Genomic DNA, 23,709 nt, shown 5'->3' on the forward strand with positions numbered 1-23,709 from the left:
CGCGCCTTCGCCTGGGTGGCGGGGCGGCCGGCTGCGCTCGGGGAGCTGCGCCCGCCCGTGCCCCGCTCCGCCTCGGGCCATGCTGCTGCCGTCCGACGTGGCCCGGCTGGTGCTGGGTGAGTGAGCCGGGAGGGACGGAGGGATGCACGGGTAAGGCGCGGACCACCGGCCGCGCCGGGAGGGCTCTGCCGGGCATTGTCAGCCTCCCGAGGCGCGGCGGGACGCAGCCGGCTTCGCCCTTGGTCCTCGGCAGCGCCTCTTGGTCACCCGAGGCTGGGATTGTCACTGCCGGGGTTCATACCGTGCGGTCCTTGCGCTGGCCCCGCCGCTCTCCGGCCCGGCCTCTGCCGGGGAGCGAGCGCAGCTGGCTCCTGAGGGATTCGGGTGCTGAGGGACCAGGCCGCTCCCCGGCCGTGCCTTGGGCTCGGCTTCTTCACGGCTCCAAAGAAATGTGGTGGTCTCCGGTGCCCACCGGCGGACTGAGAACTGCTGAGCAGGGCTTAAACAGTTCCTGGTTACAGGAGGAGTCCGAGGGTGACCTAAAATCCCAGGGAAGGCTTCGTTAAGGGTCAGATGGTTTTTCTTTCCGGCCCTGTTTTGCTTACCTTTGAGGGTGCACTAAAAGTTCAGGCGTGATCAGAGTCTGTGGAAAGCGCAGCATAAGTGTGCTCAGGACACTGGCAGCAGACAGTGACTTTTTAAAATTACTTAATGCTTTGGATTATTTAGATCCTGCCAAAGGTGAGAGCAAATCGATGGTAAGCAAAAAGCACATATTTCAGTCCCACACATAGTAAGTACCTATTGGCCCAGGTTGCCAAGATTTCCTGGCAGCTTGCCCTGTGAGATTTCAGTTTTTAGTTGTTCACAGTTTTTTTTTTAATTCAAAGCCATTAAAGTTGAATCTCTTCTTCAGTATTCTCCCAGCACAATTTATTTTTAAATACTACCTGAAATGTTGCTTCCTACTGTCTTGAGTAAAAAGGCTAGTAGGAGATGCAGGTTATTTATTACTGTGAAGTAACAGGATTTTTAGAAGTTCTATGGACCGTAAAAGAAGATTTGAATTCATACAAGTGAGCTCTCTCATTGCACTCTTCCAAACAAGATTGATGAAATTACAAGTTTCCAGGTAGAATGCTTTTCTTATGTGCTTACTGAGACTTGCAGACGTAGTACACAACCTTGGCAACATTCTGTGTGCTGAGAATGATCTATCCTGTCTTGTGTCTGTTGTGGCATGGAGCATGCATCATGTCTGGGAAACCTCTGAGCAACCTAAGGTTGTAGAGCAGGATATTCCTTGTAACCATTTCTGTTCTCTAATAGAGATTCCTCTTCTGTGAGTCTCTGAATTTCAGTGGGTAAACAGACTTCCCAGTGCATCTCTTCCATCTTTCTCCCCAAGCTCCCCCGCAAAATCTTTCTGGTGCTGTGAAGGTTGATGAATATTTGTTAAAGAAACAAAGCTGAAATGATAAGCTGAGCTCACGAACAGGAAAATGCATAGGAATATTTATCTTTTCCTATTTGATAGAGTGAACGTGTACTATGGGTCAGACATTTCTTAAGGTAGCACAAAATATTGAATAATTTCCATATGTTCAAAACATACATTCCCTTTTGTGCCTTTAATTTAATTTTGGCAACCTTTGGGACCACATACTCTTAAGTCATTATACAGTGTGTGCACAAGCACTTTGGGCCAGCTGCACAGGCATTTTCAGCCTTTGGAATGCGTTATCACCAGGAAATTGGTGTGTGTAAAACGTGCCCGTACGCAAGCATTCAGTCATCCCTTGTGATACTGTAGTAGCAGGTTCAAGTAAGAAAAATTGCAACTTTTTGTGTTGGTGTTCAGGTAAGTTTGATTGTAAGAGCAGTCATACCAGCACAGATCAGAGCTCCACTGAGCCTCATACCCCATCTTCCAGCCTGGACAACAGTGAGGTATCATCTTGTTTATGAGAAATACACATTCAGCCACTTGTGCCTCGAGATTTTTCTATAAAAATGTAATTGAAAAATTAAGTAAGATATTCCTTATCCATTCCACTAATGTTTTCTGTCAGATAGGCCTGCTCATACATTGTGATTAAATTCACAGTGGTTATTCCCAGGCTGTGTTTAACTTTCAGGTTTGCCTACTTGTTGAAGACTTGAACAAGGCTTGCATGTTGGAAACACTATTTGTTTTCTTCAGCTGTATTCAGATCTGGTGAAAGATATTTGTTTTCTTTTAAACTTAAAGGGTGCATTTTTCTTCATGAACTGAGGTAGACCATTTTGGGTGTCCATTGATAATGTATATATCCTGCATTGTTTAACTAGGCACATGTTTTATCTTACCCTTAAAGTTTTCCATGCTAAGCTCTGCTAAGAGCAAGAAAGAAGAAACCTTTTCTTTGTGGTTCTTTGTTCTAAAATCCTTCATTAGGATTGGTCCATTTCTATCTTTTAGTGTTTAAGGTGTTTGAAGATTAAAGCAGGGTAAAAAGTTTGATTAAAGTAGAATATATTTGATGAGGAATGGAATTTTGGAAAACTTTGTCAGTACATCTTCTGTGATGATAATTACTGAGTCTTAGGGTGTAGAGAGCACAATTTGCATCTAGTACATCTATCCTAAATGAAAATTACTGTAAGTGAGGAGGGGAAAAATCTTTTTCTTTACTAATTTTTGTACAATGTACAAAAATTTATTTTTAATAAATCTTATCCATTGTTGCAGCAGCTGTACAGGTTTTACCTATTTTCAAACAGTACAATGTATGGAGAATTACTCTTACATAGCAATGCATTTTATTAACAAAATATTGTAGATTTCTGGTGGAGTATCAAGTAGGGTGGTTCAGCCCATATGAGGGTTTGTTTGTCAGCCTTCTGAGCCAAGAACTTTTATTTTCTTGTGTGTACTAAAGATAAACCAAAATTTGTTCATATTGCCTCACTTTCAATCTTGAATACTTTGTAAATACAGTGTAATTCCAATCTATATTTTTTGCTCTTCTGGGTTTTAACTGTTAAATATCTGGTAGGAACTTAGGTATTTTCAAATAACATAACTTTACTTTTCTTACATATAAATTTTTATCTGATTATTCCAACACCGTATCCAGCTTTGATACCTATTGAGCAGAAGTAATGAATGAAATGGCAACTTTTTCTATCTGATTTGTTGCAGGCTATTTGCAGCAGGAAAATCTTCAAGCTACCTGCCATCAATTTATTCTGGAAAGCTCAGATTTGAAAGAATATGCAGAGCACTGTACAGAAGATGGTTTTATTCCAGCCTGCTTGCTGGTGAGTTTGTATTTGCAAAGCAGAAAGTTACATTGTCTTGCATCCATGGAAAACAATATTGGGGATTTTGCAGTGTACAATTAATTCTCAAATGTTGCTTAAACTGTTTGATATTTGATTTATTTAGTGTTTTTCATCCTATGATATTAGCAGTTATTTGGTTTCTAGTATTTAAGCTTACTAAGAAACATGTGTGAATTTGCAAATTGGTTTCAGCATATTATGCTTAGTCTGCATTACAACTTTGACGTGGATTTATGGAAGGGTGTTCTTACAAGGGTTTTACTGATTTTAGGGCTGCTTTTGTAATTTACTGAAGATCACTTCCTATTCTAGACATGGCAGCCAATAATGTTCCATTTCAGGTATATTGTAAATATTTAGGTAAGGCACCTCAGATTTGTCTGAGTCTACCAAACTTTATTGACAAAAACTGTGTTCTGGCCTCCTCTCTGTTCAGTATCATATCCATTGTTCTGAGTGAAAGGCAGAATTTTGGGTGTGCATAAATAGTGTGCAGCCACATCTGTAGATACGTGTGTAGAGCTAGAGCATAATTAGATAGTTTGCATTTTAAACAAATATACAAAATGGAATTTTTACTATACTGTGCAAATTACAGGGTTTAGGTATTGCTGTGTATCAAACTTTTAGTGTTTATGTGCGTGTCCTGTTCATGTTTTCTGTTTCATTCTTCTAGTATGTTAGTTAATTTCATGGTCTGGGACTTTGTCCACAGTATTCAAAATTCGTGGAAGTTTTTTTTCTGAGATCCAAGGTGCACTTTCTTGATGCACCTTTTCAAAACAAACTATTGAATTTATTTCATTTACAAGTGTTCAGTCATCTGTACTTTGGTGTTAGGGAGTTGAGAACCAAGCTGTGGCCATCAAAAATTAGAAAACATAAATGTAGATAGGTTATCCAGATTAATAAAGCGTTTTTATAATCATCCTTTTCTCAGTAGAAATGTTATTATTCACATAAAAGTGATATCATAGGATCTAAGACAGAATTCTTACTGCAGTTCAGATACTTGCAATAAAGGGCTGTATTTGTCATGTCTTGTAGAGTTCCCACTAGTAAACAAGAGAAGAAGTTACAGACATGATAGTGGTAACTTTAAAATTTTAATTATCTTTGTGTAACCTAAAATTACAGGACAAGTAAACATGATAAGAAGGTTAGTTCTGTGTGACTGTTAAAAATTTTGCTTCAGACAGAGGTTCCTTCACGTTTGCATCTTAGTGCATGTTGTTTTCCAGCATGATACGTACTCATTAGTCTGTTACTGCTCATCAGTAGCAGACTAATGAGCATCATGCTGTTTGTCATCTACTTTTCGTGGGTTTATTCCATAATGAAAAAAGGTGAGTGAGGTCAGACAGCTCTAACTACCAGTGTTATGCCTTGAGATAGAGTACTTCACATTTTGGGTACATAAGAGGATTTTAATCCATTGATTGCTCTCTCCCAAGTACAGTCCTTGGTACTGAGGGTCAGCATGGTGTAGACTGCTAAAGAACTCGTTAAGTATGATATGCTACAATAGATGAAGCAGAAGATTTTAGTGAAAATTCTAAGCTCAGTTGCTTTTTTTTTCAGTCGCTGTGTGGAAAAAACTTGACAACTATTCTTAATGAATACGTAGCCATGAAAACAAAAGGTAAGCCTTCAGAATGAGGTGTTGTTTTATTTATCTCTGTGACCTCCTTGAGGAAGAGGTGTATGGTCTTAGAGTAATCCCCCATTTAGGCTACAATTTGAAGGTTACCAAATCACACAGGCCAACAGACATGACATCTAGTGAGCAAAAGTAATTGCTTCTGTTAGTTTGCATATGCCAGCATATATTTTCACTTCAATTGTGAGCATTTTTATATCTCAAAAGCATAGAGATACAATAAAATGTGAAAAATGTATGGGTTTATGCTTGTGAAATTATACTGCGTATTGTTTATACTATCAATAGGACGGGGAGGTGCTTATCTCTCTTGTGACCAACAACAGAATGAGAGAAAAATGAAATGCTGTGTCAGGGGAAGTTCAAATTGGATCTTAGGAAAGGGTTCTTCACTGAGAGGATGGTCAGTCACTGGAACAGGCTACCCAGGGAAGTGGTCATGGCACTGAGCCCTGTCAGAGTTCAAGGAGAATCTGGACAATGCTTTTAGTCACATGGTTTAGAGTTAGGTAGTGAGGAGCAGGGAGTTGGGCTCAGTCATCCTTATGGATCCCTTGCAAGCTAAGGTATTCTATGATTCCATGAAATAATCAGGAGGAGTCCTATGGTATGAAATATTTCTTATCTTGTTTTTAGGACTAACTAAAATAGTTTCAGAACTACTTAATATTTTGTATGAATACTGTAGGCAGAGCTAAAGCATTTGCTGGTTTTTAAATTAGTTATCAAGCCTCTGAATGTTTCCAAATCTTACAGGGTTTTTTTTATATCTGTTATATTATCATATTTTAATGGTGCTTGGTATTAAAAATTATACATGGAACATTTCTGAACATTTTTTTCCTTTCACACTAGCTTTGACAGAAATGGTAACTAAAACACAGACATACTTCCTTCAAAATGCTTTGTACTTGGCATCTTGAAAAACTTAGTAAATTGAGCTGTTTACTTATCTTTTCCATCACACTTCTAATGTTCTGTGCTTCAGAAAGACCAAATGTTTTTACCTGTTTTGAGTAATATCATAAAATAAACTATTACTTTTAAAGGCCTGTCTGTCAGGTTATGATTTTTCAAAGGCACAAAAGTGACTTGGGAATATGAATGCCATTTCCAGAAGTGGGTTGGGGGGGTTAGCATGGGTTAGGTTAGCATGTGTTTGCTGAGGAGTCAACACCATGTGCAAATTCCACCAAGAATTATAGTCATTAATTCAGTTTCAACAAGGCTTCTAAAGCAGAACTGTATCCATATCAATCTGAATTCTTTAAATTAGGAGTTAGGACTCTCTAACTAATAGAATATTAAAAAGGCAGCTAGGCATCTAAAGTTAGATGATGTCTGAAACACTCCATAATAATTATTTTGTTTGTGATTTTGCTTTTCTCTCAGCATATATTGGTTTTGGGCATCAGTTTGTTTTTATGGTTCATTTCAGAAACAACAAATGAAGTTCCAGCAATGATGTCATCTCTGTGGAAAAAATTAGACTATACACTTTCTCAGATCAGGTAATGTAGTGTTGAAATCAAGAAAGTAATATTTCACTCTAAGAGTGAGTCCCTGTGTTGACCAACTCCCCTTATCATTGTATGAGAGTGGTTTAACTCTCTGTTTCCTTTGAGGGACAGTGAAAAAGATGAGTATGTTAGAGTTGATAGTTGAGCAGACATTTCAAGATTTTAAGGAGGGGCTAGCAAATAAGGAGGGCATTAGTGTGAGATCATGATCTTCCTGTAATAAAACAATATACTATGACTCATTTAGAATCTGATATCTTCGTGGTTACTTGGTCAAAAATGAAACAGTAAGCTTCACTTGAAGGATCTGTGACAATTGTTGGAAAGAATAAAAAGAGCAATCAATGGATTTTTCTGAAGGAATTTGTGGTTAGGATCAGAGTGACATTAATCACATGATAGGTAGTGTCACACTGTGTATGTAGCTGAGTGCTTCCATTATGCTCCATTCATTTCTGTCACTTGCTTTATTTTTTAGGAGCATGCAGAATTCAGATTTCAGATTTTCTTCTAACCAGAGGAGTAAGTAACTGAGTCAATTCCATGGGATCAGTAGGTTTTATGTTAAAATGGGATCAGTAGGTTTTATGTTAAAATTACCTGTTTTGGCAAAAAAATAGGGGCCTGCAGCTATCAGTAATGCATGTCTGTTGTCTTCATTGGGGTCTGTGAAATACTGTAATGATCAGGAAAGGAAAATAAGAAAAGCTGAGCTTTTTGCAAGGGGCATAAATTCTCTATTATAGCATTTTCTCTGCTGAAAAAAAAACTTTTTTGGAAGTTTACATGATTAAAAGGTTTAAAAACTGCTGTTTCACTCCTGACACTGCTGACTTAATTTGTGGTTCATAGATGAGCTAAAAACGTAGCTGGTCTCAGTATAATGCAGTTGGATTTCTGTAGAAGAGGAACATAGAAACATTGCAACCTTGTAGCATTTGTTATATATACAAACGTATATCCAACCAAAATACAAAAACAAGCTTGTTGTATCTAAAGTTGTTTCTTTCATTACAAAACCTGAAAATGAGCTATCAACAAAGAAAAATTGGTTTACTTTAAAGTAAGTTTTTCTCTGTAGTATTTTTACTGTATAAGAAAAGAGTGTGAGATACAGATGGTGATTGTTCCCAGATTTGAGATTCACTGGATTGGGTGATGTTCCATTGTTTAAATTTTTTTAAACAGATTTTGTGTGAATATCAGCAATTTTTAAAAACTCCTTTATCTTATGTTTTCATCTTGTCTTTATTTCCAGTACGTACAAGAAGTGGAATTGTAGAAATGAAAAGACAGAGAATGCTTCAGCAGTCAGCTCCTGCAAACTCAGGACTGTTGTCAGTAGCCCATCAGTCAGGGCAGCAGAATTCCTCTTCTTCTGTTGTACCTCCTCAAGTAATTCACAGGCCAGCAATAAATCAAAGCATGCCACAGACAAGACTGAGTACACTGTTTGTGAACCAGTCACAAGCTCAAGAAAATAAGATCAACAGTAAGTTGCAAAAATTTTTAAACCTTATTTTCCTGTGAAAAATCTGTGGCTATCAATGGAAGTTTTCTAAAATCAGGGCTAATCATCTTCCACCAACAAGTTCTAGAAAATTCATGCTTTGTTCCCCAGCTCTCCAGACTGGTTCAGGTGATTAAAAGAAAGTAAGTGCCCAAAAGAGAGATGGCTCTTGCATACTTGCTTGCCAATGTGAGTTCAGAAATCAGAAGTGCATTAATTTGTGGTTATTCTGTTCTGTGCTCTCATCCTCACCCAAATAACTTGTTTCATCAGATAGGGATGATCCACATTAAGTGGATGTCTATTTCAGGATATGTTTAAAAGGACTGGTCCTCGTTTCCATGATAATACCAAATTCTTTTGTGTGACTTTCCAGGAATTGATTAGAACATAGTAAGCAACATGTAGATCTTGTAGTGCTTTAACAGTGTCGCTGGAAAAGGTGTTGGCATCATGACTTCTATTTTTGTTTGTTTTTTCCCTCTATAAAGCAGGAGGTCTCATACACATTCAGGTTCCAGCATCACAAGAACGAAAGCTTCATTCAAACTTGCTTTCTCCAGGAAGACGAAAAAGGTAAACAGGGGTGTCTGTTTGGTTTTGGGTGGGTTTTTTTTTGTTTAATTGTTTAGAAATTAGACAGTGTTCTAACCTTTAGTGTAAGTTTTCTTCAGTATTTCAAATGTATGATCTGCTGAGGGGGGGGGCAGTGTTTGTTGTTTCACAGAGGAAAGGGAAGTGAAAGAGTTTAACAGTAGGCTGATAGGAGGCTTCTTTGTGTACACTCTGTCTTTACTCCACTACTAGACTTAGGCAAATAATCTTGGAGCTGAGACTTGGTGTTTCTTCCAAAATGTTCTTTTCAATTATGAAAATTCTTAATATTGATAAAAATGTGCATTTAACTTCATAAAACTATTGAGTTGAGTAAATTTCATCAGAAAAATATTAATATTTGCACTAGAAGTTGTGTGAAAAACTTCTTTTGTACTAGTTTTACGTTTTTTATTCTCTGATTCAGATGTTCATTTTCCCCCAAGTCTTTCCTAATCTGTCTTGATTGTTTTAAATGTAATTTTAGTGCCCCTGCCAATAGATGTTTTCAGAAAAGCCTACACTGTCTCCTATAAAAACATTACTTTTCCTATTTATCAACTAAATTCTTACAGAACTTAAGATTTGTTTTCTTCTTTGAAAATAAGTGCTCCTTGAGAAGTCTTTGTTTTCGATGGTAATGCCCAAATCTGATTGTGAGTTGCAGTTAATTAGGATCCATTAACTGGTACCACCAGTTAGAGTAACATGTAGTGGAGGGGCAGTAAATGCTGAATAGTGGGCATGGAATTCAGTTTGCCATTGAGCTGTTTACCTACAATCTCTAAATTTATAACTTCTGTAAGGGCAGACACAATAGATGCATAAGAGATAGTAAAACAGGTACCAGCTTTTACTGCATTTTCAATATGTATTTAATTTTCTAGTGATTAAGATCTTTTGTTTGCTAAAAGGAAAGAGAAGCACTTGATTTACTCACCATTAGGTCTACTGTTTGCAATTTTCTCATAAACTGTGTCATAAATTTCCTGGAATGTTTCAGTGAATCTCAGAAGAGGAAAAATATTGCAACATCTGGACCTCTTTCAGCAGCTAGAAGTTCTCAAGACTTTGAAGAAGCAGTAGTAGAAAAAGAAAGTGAGCCCCTAGAAGAATTAATTGATGGTAACTTCCCAGTGAGTATATGCCTACAGAAGGTATTTACACTTAAGAAACGAAGTCAAACTCAAGAGAACTAATCTTTAACATGTTGTTCTTCCTGTTTTTTACAGAAATTACCTTTAAAAGACAAATGTATTGGTTTGTATTTGAACTAGCTCTTATGTGTACTAAATTCCTAAAGTTGACATGGCTATGTAGAGTTTTGTTTTTCTTGGTTTATTTGCTTTGCTAAGATACCTGTTGGCTGTCAGAATACAGTAGTTCTTCAGAGAATGGAAACCAGAAGGCACATTAAGCTTTGCTGTCCTTCAGGAGAGTAGACGCACAGGAATGTTTGGGGTTGATTTTCATAGCAATGGAATGCAGTCACAGGTGACTCTCTGTTATAAAAGTCTTCTCTCTTTGAATTGATTTTTAAATTATTTTTTACTGGTTAGTCAGAAATTCATGCTCCTTTTCTTGTGATGTTAAAAATAAATACCTGACCACTTCAAAACTTTTTTCCAGCAACTGGTTATTGAAAATGCCAGAGAAAAGATCCTGAGTAGCAAATCTCTTCAGGAGAAGCTCGCTGAAAACATTAACAAAATCCTGGGGAGGTAATAAAAGGAACCTCTAAACTTAATATGTATTCTTATTTAAATTATTTTTGACTTTTGAACTAATGATGTACGTGTTGCAGTGATGGCAGTGTTGCTCAGGCTCCTAAACAGACAGACAGTGGTCCCACAGAACAGGAGACTTCAATTGATGAAATCCTTGGACTTCAGGTAGGTGTAGATTGCCCTGATCACATTGTTTTTAGGCCCAGGCATGTAAGAATGATAGATCTATGGTGAACCTCTGACATCTGAGGATATTCTCTCCTCTTCCTATCCTTTCTTTTCTTGTTTCTGTTTCCCAGCACAGCTGAGCCTCCCTGATGCTCCGCTCTGTGCAGGGGCAGCTCCGCAGCTGCCCTTGCAGAGGTGTGAACTCTGACCTTGTGTGGTGCAGGGCACGTTCAGGGAGCTGAGCTGGCAGGACCCTGGTGTTCTGCAGGAGCTTGTTTTGTGCCAGTTTAGCATTCTGAATTCATTCCCAGTGCCTGTCAAAGGCAGCATAAGCATGCAGCAGGGTCAAAGCCAAGAGAGTGGGATTGATTCTGTCAGTAATTAGCTGGTAAGCCTACACTCAGACTGGATTTAAGAGCTGCCTGCCTCTCACTCAATCTTTCATATCAGTAATTGGCTACCAGCTTCTGACTGGGGATCTAATCAATAGCCTTAGAGAAGAAAAAGAATTTAAAATAAATCCCTTGCTGTCTCCAAATACATTTAATCTGATCTGATTTTGTGATTTGCTCCAAGATAAGCATGGATCATTTAGTATAGCAAGAGAAATTGTTTTTTGAGCCTAAATAATGATACTTTTTCTTCAAATTTTGTATTTTCTTGCTTTTGGAGGAAATGTGTGTTCTGCTTCTACAAACTAAACATAATTCTAGTGTTCTCCCTTCATTTTTCTGTAAGTCTCAAGCTGGCAATCAGAGAATTAAAAAGGACTTCTAATGAGGGAAATTTCACAGCCTTCATGAGAAAGACAGGAGAGTAGAGGCAGTTCCCTGTTTATGAAGTAGAGGTGTCTGGTTTATAAATGCTATTCTTCTGTTGCTTGGTGATTTTAGGTCAGTTGTCAAAATACATAGCTACAAAGCTGTATTCCACTCTTCTGAGCAGAAATAAAGCAGCTTCTTGGTTTGGTTGGAGTTGCTGAGACAAAAGCAAGGATATAACGTGGAATACCCACCCTTAAAGGTGGAGATATATATCAAAAAAGGTGGAGATATATATCAAAGGTTGGAGAGTGCTTAGAGGGTCTCCAGAAAGGCAGGAGAACTTTGTATTTAATCGTTTGAGTATGTACCAGATACTCATTTTATTCCTGGGCTGCCACAGAACAAGAATCAGGAACCTTAGAGCACTGTCCCATGTAGCTGTGCTTTCCAAAATGCCTTCCACAAAGAAGTAGTTGGAGGCTGTAATATAGAACGTGTAATTGGCATATGAAATAAAACTTCCATTTACTTAGTGTTGGCTTCCAGATATATAATATATTCAAACCTAAGAAATTAGGATTAATTTGGGGATTTTTTTTAACCAGTGGTTTGCTTGTAGAGGCTCACAGCATCCATACCACATGCATAAGCTTCCAGTGTAGCCTGAGATTTAGTCCTTCTTTTTGGTTAGTGGTGGCCATTATGTGGAGAATACTCCAGTACACACATGGTGGGGGTGATGTCTGGCAGACACATTTGGGTTTTGGAGAACCTTATTTCTTCAATCACTAAAATTTTTTAAATCTGTGGCAGAAATGTTCCCAGCATTATTCTTTTTGTTTCTGTGCTGAGCAGAAGTAATAGAACTAAAAACAACCTGAAAAGAAAACACTTCTTGTCTATTTTTAAGTTGTGGAAGTAACTAACAGTTCAGTATCTCGTGTCTTTTCTCAGGGTGAAATTCATATGTCAGAAGAGGCTATCCAGGACATTCTGGAGCAGACAGAATCAGATCCAGATTTCCAGGCTCTGTTCGACTGCTTTGATTATGGTAGGCTACATTGTACTCACCTGTACTGTTACTGTAAAGCATCCTGAATGATGAGCTTTCCCAAGCATTGCTTGACAAAGCAAAGGAATTCAGCAGGCCTCTTGCAAGAGAAATGACATTGGTATGCCTTAATACAGAATTAGATTCTTAGATACGTTTATACACAGCTATAAAGTTGTGTGTAAGTACAGCATTTTGCTGTGGCTGATATTCTGGGTTTGTGCTGGCTCAGTGATTATTTTATTGCTGTTTTTTTAGACACTCTAGCTTTGAAGGATGATAGTTTATACTTGTTTGCTGTTGTAAAATTTTCAGGGGTATCCTCACATGAATCATAAGGAGATCTTTACACTGTGGTTCATTTAAAAGGTAGTGATGACATGCATGTAGAAAATTACATATTTAACCATTTTTCATGCTTTATTTTGAAAATAGGAAAGAGCAAGGTAAACAAGAACTTACCTGGTGGTATTTCTGGTCGGAATGGAGTAGAGAATGAAATCCTGGTGGCTGAGGATAGCCTGGAAACATTTGGAAGTTCTTTAGGAACAGAAGAAACTAACAGATGTATGGTTTTGTTTTTTGGTTTTTTTTCCCTCTAAGATTTCTCTGTTAACTTTTCATTATGAAAATATTTTCAGGCAATTTGTACATTTCAGAATTTTATTTTTTCACTGGTAATATCCATGTGGACTTTTACATTGTGTGTACATACAGATACGCCTGGCATGTTACAAAGTTTCAATCTATTAAATTTAACAGTAATCCCATCAGTGTACTTTAAAATTGTACTTGATAAGCTCCTTAGTGCAAGCAGGCTGTCAATAAATGGATACTTTGCAGTGTCCATTGGGAAACACATGAAGAGAATATTTTACATCTAACCATATTAATCTTCTGTCTCTATTCTGTAATGTATCTGCTAATTCATACACAAAAAGAGTCTTACTCTGGACAAAGGGGATGTTACTTTGTCTCCACCATTCTTGACACTAGTTCATGAGTAGCAGGTATTTAGTGAAAGTATATGAGCAATAGAGCCAAGAGGTTTTTATCATGAGATGGTTTTTGTGCTTCTGGAAATCTGATGTAGTGACCTGAGATATTTACATGTTATGTGTGTACTTACACACATAATGTAATGTGTAATGTACAAACTGATTTTCCAGATTATCTAGTTTATGTATGTTTTTTATATATATTCCACTCAGCTTGAATGTAAGGATGAGTAACGTTATTCCCACTTAGTTTCATGGGAAATAGTTTTCCATTGAACTGATAGTTATTTCTAAAATGCTCTAAAAGGATCATCTGCTCTAATAATTATGGAACTGCTTTATTCTGTCTTTTACAGGTGATAATTCTAGAGAACCACTATCCTGTAAAGGCTTTCAGTTAGGAGAAGCATCCTGTGCCTTGAAGACCAGCATTAATGATGATGATATGGCTAAGAAAAATCCAGCCAGTGAACAGCTGCATGGAAGCTGTAGACCAAGGAAGCAGACTGAAGAACTTCCAGCCATTACCCCTGAACATATTAGAGAGCATGAAATTGCTTTTGACTCGGTGTCTGATTTGACTGAACCTAACAAGAGATCAAGTTCTGACAGCAAATGTGATGAACAGTGTGCAGACACTTACATTACAAAAGAGCCATCTACATTAGTATCTGAAAATGAGAGTGCTATGGAAATTGAAAAAAGCCCACCAAGTGATAGTTCTCAAAGTAGTCCTAATTTAGAATATGTTCATTCTGGTACTCCACAGATTCCTTTGATTTCAGTGGCAGAGGATACTATAGCTGGTGAAAACAAAACTGATTCAGGAAGTAAATGTCTATTATCACCAGATACATCACTGTCTGAAAAAAGACTTCCTGGAAGCCCTTCTGATGGGGGCCCTGGCCACAGTGCACTGCTGAGAAAAAACAACTCCTCCATTTCTAGCCCACTGGCAGATGTAGGAAAAGAACAGACTGTAACCAGTGATCCAGCTGCCTTGCCTGGTGTTTCAGAGGAGAACTCCAGCCACCCCTCTAACCATCAGGACCAGAGCACACAGGCAGACTGTGCTGCGGGATCTGTGGTGGACATCACAGGTCTTGACAAAACAGAGTTGCAGCTTGAAGTTGTTGATACATCTAACAAAACTTACTCAAATGATCAGCATACACTTGATAAGCCTTGTAAGAAAGATTTTAACCTCCCTTCAGAACTGCCAAACACAGAGGGAACACAAGGGGAGATGCAAGAACCTTCATCTTCTACAAAAGTAGATGCTGATAATTTATATTTCTCATCTGGTAATAATGCATGTACAGACATTTCTGTAGTATCCACTGAAAACAATCTTACTACCTCTGAAATATGCCACTCTCCTCTCCCTGAAACTGCATCCTCAGCAGAGGAGTCAGGTACTGAGGCCAAAAGTGTAAGCAATGTATCTTCTAGTAGTCAACCAATGGATGTTGATCCTTCTAATATAATGTCCCTCAAGATTATCATCAGTGATGATCCCTTTATTGCATCAGACACGGAGTTAAACAATGCTGTTTCCAGCATCACAGGAGAAAATTTGCCTACTATAATATTGTCATCTCCAGCCAAATCCCCAGCCAAAACCCCAGGCCTGCCCAAATGTCTGACTTCAGAAGACACAGAAAAAAACGTGGATTCAGCTCTGGCAGAGCAGAATCTTCTCGTGCTTAGACCCAAGGATCCTGTGGTCACCTCGGTTAACACTCAGAATGAAGACTGTGCTGGTTTTTCAGTTGCAAGTTCAACTCATCTTTCCAACGAAGGGGGATTTATACAGTTGATGCCAGCCACGAGCACAGGTTTTGGGAATTCAAGCAACCTTTACATAGCCACGTGTATGACTGATCCAGCAGCCTTGGGAGCAGCTGTAACACCATCAAATGTAGTTGTATTGCCTGGCAGTTCTATGCCACTGGCCTCCCAAGCTCCAGCTGTACAGCAGTTGCGGACTCCTCCCCGATCCAGCAATACATTTCCAGCAAACCAGACTGTCTCCCCAAACTTCCCACAGGGTAATCTCATTAGTAGAAAAGTACTGAAAATGTGGTGTTTGTTATTTTTGTTTTTCCACTAAGTAAACATTAAAAGTAAAACAATTTTTAAATTGCTCTGTTTGCCACTTGCAACTATCCAGGAGTTACTTTTTTTTTTTTAGTATATTAGTTGCTAGTAGAAATGAAATAAAACTATGAGAAGTCATTGATCAGGCTGCTTTGAATAAAAAAAAAAGCCTCATATTTCAGAAGCTGAACTGATATAATTTTAGCAGCATTAGAGGTAGTAAACATATTTTGGTTTACATTGGAAAGGATTCCATTACTTTGGCTAAATAAAACAGGTTTTTATTTTAATAAGATTAATGTTATAAGTGCAATGCTCTATGTTATAGGTATCCATATTTTGTGTAGATAACTGGGTAGATGTATCTAGTCCTTCTCAAGTCACTTTCTTGGTTTTGTTTCATATTTCAAAACCTAGTCTGCATTAGAAGTATATTTAAGTAAATATGAAAGTGTAAGATTATTTCTTTCCATGATTTAAAGTCTATACAAGCATTTTTATTACTACAGCAATAAAAATCTTGAGTGCTTTTTGAAATTAAAAAAAACAGCTATAAACCAGCTGTAATCACATTTAGATTTCTTTCAAAAACTATGAACTTTTTTGCAGTTACCTTTGAATTTCTGTGTGTAGTCATTTAATTGAGGACAGAGACCAGTACATGCAAGGTCTTAGGGTGACAGCCTTTTCTGCCATTTGATTTCTTTATGCAACTCTTAGCTTCAATGCTTTTGTCATAGAGAGAGGAGCAGTTTCCTTTCACTTTTGAAAATATTCTTCCACTTTTCAGTTAATGTGCCAGGATAGTTTCCGTATTTTATAATTCCCATATAGCTGGCAGCTAAATACGATATTTAATGTTACTTTTGCTGATTTTTATAAATCACTTTAATTTAAAGTTTAAATGTTAAGATAGGTTTATCATACTATATTTTGAGCTACCTCTTACAAAGGAAAACAGACTTTAACTAAAGAATTCCTTGTAAACTAAAACTAAAACTGGTGCTTACCCTGTTTTCTAGTACTGAACTATAGCAAAGGACAGTGACGTTTTTCTGAAAATCCAGAGCTTTTCTTGCTACAGGTTTTGACCACATATAATTTTAAGAAGCTTTTCTTTTCACTGAAGTATTTTTAGTTTCTGTACAACCTTAACACTTTGGTATTTTTTAGGTTCTGCCATTATAATTGCATCTCCAGTGCAGCCAGTTTTGCAAGGAATGGTGGGAATGATACCTCTCTCTGTAGTAGGACAGAATGGAAATACGTTCTCAGCACCTGCCTGCCAGGTAGCACATCACAAATAAAGATTTTCAAGATTAAAGCTGCAGTGATAAGAAGTGCTTTGGTAAATTGTAATAGAATATTTTGATTCTTTCAAGGTTCTTCACATGCCTGTGGCTAATCCAGTGTGCAATGGAAGTGTCCCAAAGCTTCCCATCCCTCCCAAATCACAGAAGATTCCTGGAGCAAGAAACAGGAATACTACAGGTGCCTGCCTTGCGTTCTTGAGACGGGCAGAAGAAAAGCAGAGTGTTCTAAGGACAAGTCAGTTATAAGTAAAAAAAGTTATTTATAAATATCTCTGCTATTCCTGGCAGCTGCTGGGCTGTCCTGAGAGAGGTCTGTACCTGCAGTTAGTGACTTTTGTTTGGTCAGTTTGCAGAGAACTTCAGCATATGACATAATTCCAGTTTTTGCATCAAGCTTATTTCCAAAATATAATGTTTTAAGGCTCTCAGGCAGTTTTAAAAGTTTACTTTTCTTTATGTTTCTGGTTATTTTTCATCTTGTTGGTTTTAAGTAGTTTACTGCTGCCATTGGAACCAAGCCACATAGTAATGAAGATATTAGAAGAGTCAGCAGTTCTAAAAATGTATTAAGGAAAAATATTTATTAGAAGTGTTGGATGTTTCTATAAAAAATGCACTCTACTATCTGTTTTCCTTTTGCCCTTTCAGGCATATGCTTCTGTATATTCTTTTCATTGAGACCTTGCTTCTTTAAATGGTTAATTGTAACAAGACTGGAGTAATGTTCCTATCTCAGTGTTGGAAAGGGGTAAAGAAAAATAATTGAAAATAGAAACATTGAGTTATAAGGACAACTTGTGCTTTAGCCTATCTGCCTTTTTAAAAAAATAGTTGGCTTGCACATACAAATGAAAATAGAATGAAATTTCAAATTAAGATAAAATCTAGGATTGTATAGTTGCTTGCATTCTGGTTTGCTGATGGATAGCTGAGAGTTCCCTGAGTTAATTTCCTGCTATCTAGAAATCCCCACTGTGCATTTAAAGTTCAGGATAGTTTGTTTTGTCTTGCCAGGGCTGTGCATTATCTAAGTGTAGGCAGCAAGCTTCTTCTTTGTTCTTAGTTGGGGACCTTTGCTAGTCTACTAATCATTAAAGTTTAAAGTTACAAAATACTGCGGAGTTTGTTGTTGGGTTTTTCTTTGTTAGTTCTCTGTCAGGTGAAATGTCATGGTACTAAAACTGTGAAATTATTTACCTATCATTCATTAATACTTCATCTCTTGTTCCAGGGAAACTGGTACCAAATGTAGCTGAGCCTTTGAACCATGCAAATCCTCGAACACAGAGGTCAGTAGTGCTAAGTATTGAAACTTGCTTTCTTTTTCCTGTTGTGAATTTCTTCATCCAGTATTGGTGAAGAGAGGAGCTTTTTTTAGTAGTGGCATAAGCAGTACCCCCTTTCCTCCTGCCTGTATGCTAGGAGTATTGATACAGATGTGTGCTGGGACTGGTGCAGCCTGTGCTGGAATTGTCTTGTCACTGTTCCTGTGCTTTGAACAGCTTTGTCTTCATTGTCTCCTGTCTCAAATGTCAAATAAAAATTGTTTGAGCAGAGTCTAAGCTAGGAGAATTGTCTGTTAACATTTACTGGGAGATTTAAATGACTAAAACCTTTGTTTTTTTCTTTTCACAAGTGGTACTCATGGTTTTGTAGTGTAGTCTCATTCTGTTTGACTTCCAGTAGAGATCCAGTAGAGTGTATAAGATTGGGTTCTGCATCTGTATTTCAGCTGTGTAGATTAGAACTCTGCTTGCTCATTTAAAAATCAGAACTGAATGCAAGGTGAGGACAACAGCAGGCTAACTTTATGTTGATGAGCATAACTTAATTCCTTGGAGTAGGCACTAGTTTTCTGTTGGGCAAATGAGAGAAGGAAGCAAGGCTGCAGTAGTAACTCTCCTCACCATTAATGGACTTGAAAGAAAAGGATGTTGGAATGAGCAAAAGAGTGTAGGAGCAGCTCAGAAGTTCAGTTTAAATATAAGAGGTGAAATGATCTTCTATTGGAAAACTAGCTCATACTTTAAAAAAACTACCTATTTAGAGCTCACTTAAAATGGTGGAAAAGTGGAGATAAAACAGGACCATTAAAGTCAACTTATTAAAAAATTCCAACCATACATCAAGTTATACCATATACATGCATGCAAAGAGTACTGATTTTTTAAAAAAACACAGAAGCAAGATCTTGGATAATACTACTTCAATAATTCAGCTTTCTGTTATCTTTAATTGATCTTTAGGTGTATGTTTTGCATAGCAAAGAGAGCAAAATCTTCCCTGCAAAGAGGTGTAATTTCTTATTTCCACTTTCTGTCCTCTGTCTCATCTCAAATTTCATGGAAATAAAACAAGCTGCTACTACTCAGACCTTTTCTGCCATTTCAAAGGTACCAAGTTAGCATCCCAAAAATTTGACTTTTCCTCTTAGAAATCATAGAGATTTATGTGCAGGGAGAGAGCCTTACAGGCATAGATGAGTGATGCCAGAGCTTCTCTTAGAAATGCAGCATAAGCCAGGCAGAGGGCACAGACAGAACAGTGGCATGAGCTGACAGAGCAGAAGCATTTCTCTTTCCACAGTGCAGTGGTGGCTTCTTCACATGATGGGGCTGATTGTCAGGTGGAGACCACACCCCAGGCGGTTTGGATGTTTTTGTCCAGATGCCCACCAGAAGCTTTTTGTCCTGCTCAGTGTCCCACCATGCACAGCAAGTGCATAGGGAAGAGTACAAGGCACACATTGTGATTACATTGTCCAATATATTCTGACAGCCTCTTAGGAATTTCAGCTCCAAGGATCCCAGAGCCATAAGTAGTATTCTGGGAGGGACTGTCCTGTCATGAATGCACTCAGTTTCTTTTTGAAGTCAAGTAAACTACCAATATCCCAAGGTAAAAAAGTTCCCAGGTTTAGTTACATGCAGTGTTCAGACCTCCTTGTTGTATTTTGAACCTAATACCAGTGTTATTTCATGCCCTTAGTTTTTCTACTGGAAGAAAAGCAGCAGATAGTGTCATTTTTGTGAGCTTTCTTCAGAGCTCTGTTTCATTTCCCCTCAGTGATCTCTCTTCCCAGGCTGAAAAGCCCCAGCCTACCTAATTGTTCAGTGTGCATACTCTGATACCTTTTTGCCAAGAAAGCCTTCTCTGAGCTTTCTGCTGTTGTCATTCCTTAGTCGTGGTCTTTATGTGTTGATAAAATACTTGTATTCAGGCTGGAGAGAGCTTTTTAGAGGGATGGGTGGGGACTTCCAGCTAGCTGAAATTAACTTGCCTAGTAAGAATAAACACATCAGTGAAATGTTTTCATCTCGTTTTCAGGGCTGGAAATTACGACAAGCTTACCAGTGCAGAGGCAGGAAGGAAAGTGGAAGAGAACTTACCTGTTGCACCAGCAGAGAGCACAAGCTCAAATTCAAGACAGAGTGAGAGTCACAGGAGAGTGCTTTGCTTTGATAACGTCCTACCCACTCCAGGAGGAAGCACCCAAATTCAGCCTCCTAAGAGTTCATCCCAGAAAGAAAGAAACGAAAGCCCTTTATTTGCTGTTGACTCTGCATGCTCCTCTGCTAAGGCACAGGTACCAAAGAGAGACAAAGACAAAACATTGCCCAGAATTCTGTGTAGGCCAGAAGTTGGTAGCAACAGAGGCGCATCTGCAAAGGAGGCACAGCCCGAGCGGAAGGTGGCAGCTGCAGGGCTTTCATTAGATCCCTTCCACAAGACGACAGCAAACAAAGAAAATGAGCTACGAAGGGACACTGATGAAAAGCAGAAGAACCAGGACACTGCCAAACTCTCAAATGGCCAACAGAGCGTTGCCTTATGGAATGAGAAGACAGTTGCTTCAGTCCAAGAGCTGAACAAAAAGCAGGGGTCGCTGGCAGCTGGGGCTGGCAGCTGCAAGTCATCCGTGTCTGTTTCTTTGTCCTCGAAGGAGCCCAAGCGAGAAGCTGCGAAAGCTTCCGGCCAAGGCCTGGGCCTGTCCAGCCCCTTCGGCAAGCAGTGTGTGGAGATGCTGCAGGACATCCAGTGGCAGAGCCCCGCTGCAAAGACCGCTGAGAACGGAGAGCTGCCGGTGCCCCGCACGCCGTCCGGAGTGGGGGACAGGCACACGGAGGACACCACGGACAGCGTCCGCACGCCCACCTGCAGGCGCTTCCCGGAGGAGAGCGGCACGCCGCGCATCATGGTGCCCCCCGCCACGCCCGACCTGCCCGCCTGCAGCCCCGCCAGCGAGACGGGCAGCGAGAACAGCGTCAGCATGGCCGCGCACACCCTCATGATCCTGTCGCGCGCCGCCATCGCCAGGACGAGCACTGCCACCCCCCTCAAGGACAACACCCAGCAGTTCAGGGCTCTCAGGAGCACCGTCAAGAAAAGGAAACCCGAGGACTTAAATGAGGGGGAGAGAAATTCCCGTTCTGCAAATAGGAAAGAGCTTCAGAGCTCTCCAACGCCATGCAAAAAGAAGAAAATCAAGGCAAGTACAAACATCTACTTCTTCTAATTAAATTCTAAATATGTATAAGGTATCTTCATGTGTACTGTTTGTAATGGAAGGGTTCAGCGATGCTAGTGCAAATCCCTGGCATCCTATTTAGATTTCTTCAGTTTTTCCAACTTTGCCTCTTGAGCATACTCTGAACTAAGCTTTAAGATTGGTGTAGTTTTCAGATACATACAAGTAACTCCTACTAACTCTCTAAATAGGCACCAATGACAATTACATTATTTCTCCTAAAACATGAACGAGTTTCTAAATTCCAAGTTTTTAGGTGGAATGTAGGAATTAAGCCAAAGTCAAAGTAGGCCTTATTAGAATTCAGGCTGCTCTTGCATCCTTGTTTAGTACCATTAGTGATACTCCTAGTCTCTCTCATGTGCAGCACTGTGCCTTTGACTTGAGGATTTAAAGGCAAATAGCCAAGGTGTGAGACACAAAAAGGTGTCTTTGCATGTAAATAACAAAAAGGAGTATAACTTTGTAATTCCTATACTTAGCTTTAGCATGTTACTGAAACACTGAGCCTGGAAAATGCTCCATTCCACAGAGGGGGGCACATGTGAATGGCACATGGCAGTGTCTGAGTTCTGGGGCACATTTGTGCAGGAACAGATAAAGGATGGATGGATGGATGGATGGATGGATGGATGGATGGATGGATGGATGGATGGATGGATGGATGGATGGATGGATGGATGGATGGATGGATGGATGGATGGATGGATGGATGGATTGATGGATGGATGGATGATGGATAAGAATGCTTGCGGACTCTTCAGTTTCCCTAGATTCGTTGTATTTAACACAGTTGTTACTTTCCTCTCCTACAGAAAAAGAAGCTCCCAAATTCTTTTCCAGCAGGAATGGATGTGGACAAGTTCTTGTTGTCTTTGCATTACGATGAATGAATAAAAAGAAGTTGAAGTGAGGCCATCTGAAGCTCAGTGGAGCAGTGCTGAGGTTTTGCATGGGAAGAGAAGTTAACTAACTCTAAAGAGCAAGTTGCACTTTCAGTGCACTGAAGTTTCACTTTATAGCAAAGTCGTGCTGATTCTGAAGCAGGTTGCAAAGTGTAAATATCATTGAGTTGGTATATGTTTATTTTTGAAAAAGCACTTGCATAATTATAGAGCCATTTAACTTGCAAAACTGTAAATTTGTGTAAATGAAATGTAAGAAAGATTGTACATTTCCTGTTAGACCACGTTGTCTGTGTTCTGCTGCTTTCTCTACTTACCCCTCTGAAGCACTCAGCCAGTCTGTGAAAAGGTGGTGTTTGTCTCTCACTGCTCTAAGATGGGGCAGCTACCTTGGCCACTTCTCATTGTTTTATTGATTCTGAAAGGGACTTAAATATTCAGCTCCAACTGGCTTGTGCTCACACTCTGTCGTTTCATCACTGTCAAGCCCATGTTGTAAGGCTTTGAACAAAATAACAATAGCTAAACATAAGGCCAGTAAAACCTCAAAATGCATTTCTCATCTGGTGGAGCTTTTCCCAGCCGTCATTCAGAAAAGAACTTTAATTTGGACAGGCCTTCTCTGTTTACAGTATTTGCTGCTGAATGTCATTCAAATGCAAAAGCTGTTTTTAAGCAACATATTTTTTGTGTGGGGTCATGCCTCAGTATGAATACTTCAACTGAAGCTACAGCTAAACAAGAATTACAGTGTGTTCTAATGCAAAAGTCAATTCCCTCACCTTTCATTTGTACTGCTGAGAAATTATATTATCTAACTCTTAAATTTTTAGCCAGGCATGGAAGGATTTGCATCTGATTTCTCTGTTTAACATAGAGGTTGTCATAGCTATTACACAAACTCTCCAAAAGGGGTGCAGGAGGAGCTCAGCCTACATTTTGCTGAATGAGCACACCTTGCTCCAAAACTACAGAATTTTCTTTACTGGTATTTCTTCTTGTTCTCAAATTGTTGACATCTTAAAAAAAAAAAAATTTGCACGTTTTCTTGTCAGAGATCTGTACAGCAACAGGGCAATGTTTCAGATACAATACAAGGATTCCTAAGGAACCAAGATTATGCAGTAGATGTTTATATTAAACCCATCCAGTAACTAAATACTGCATAGCATTTACAGCTTGAATAAATATTTTTGTTTTAATAAAAAGTTGTGTGTCTTGCTTAATGTTTTTCAGTCCACTAAGCAGCTTTGCAGATACTGGATAGAAAAGTCCTGGTGGTCAGTTGCTTTTGAAGATGAAGAGTCCAATATTAAACACTAAGTTCTAATTGCAATTGTCAGAGGGACTAGGGCAGGCAAGCACCAAAATTGTCTTAAGCATAAAATGCTTAATAGTGACAGTGACACTTAAAATTAATTTGCTGTTTGAGACCGAAGGTAACTCTTGCCTGGGCCATCCACTACCCACCATAATGTTTCAGCTCAGGCACTCTGGTTCTAATGAAGATGTGAATTATCCATTCAATTTCATTAGAAAAAAGT

The 23,709-nt window shown here is 38.9% G+C and overlaps 1 protein-coding gene across 2 annotated transcripts; it reads left to right on the forward strand.

Moving 5' to 3' along the window:
- On the forward strand, positions 1–23,373 carry LOC118688067 (protein NPAT). Of its 2 annotated transcripts, XM_036385394.1 has the most exons (18): positions 1–116; positions 3,185–3,303; positions 4,909–4,969; positions 6,426–6,498; positions 6,986–7,029; positions 7,766–7,999; positions 8,509–8,593; positions 9,615–9,747; positions 10,241–10,332; positions 10,416–10,503; positions 12,225–12,321; positions 12,757–12,888; positions 13,676–15,370; positions 16,593–16,708; positions 16,802–16,910; positions 17,964–18,021; positions 20,060–21,221; positions 22,076–23,373. In XM_036385394.1, the coding sequence occupies exons 1-18, from the start codon at positions 80–82 to the stop codon at positions 22,151–22,153; spliced, it is 4,413 nt and encodes a 1,470-aa protein (XP_036241287.1). In that variant the 5' UTR covers positions 1–79; the 3' UTR covers positions 22,154–23,373. The 2 variants fall into 2 exon arrangements, with proteins under 2 accessions (XP_036241287.1, XP_036241296.1); XM_036385403.2 differs by lacking the exons at positions 1–116; positions 3,185–3,303; positions 4,909–4,969; ... (3 more) ...; positions 8,509–8,593; positions 9,615–9,747 and adding an exon at positions 9,757–10,105.
- Positions 23,374–23,709: the final 336 nt, after the last annotated feature.

The sequence above is a fragment of the Molothrus ater genome, chromosome 2, assembly GCF_012460135.2.
Source record: "Molothrus ater isolate BHLD 08-10-18 breed brown headed cowbird chromosome 2, BPBGC_Mater_1.1, whole genome shotgun sequence".
NCBI lineage: Eukaryota > Metazoa > Chordata > Aves > Passeriformes > Icteridae > Molothrus > Molothrus ater.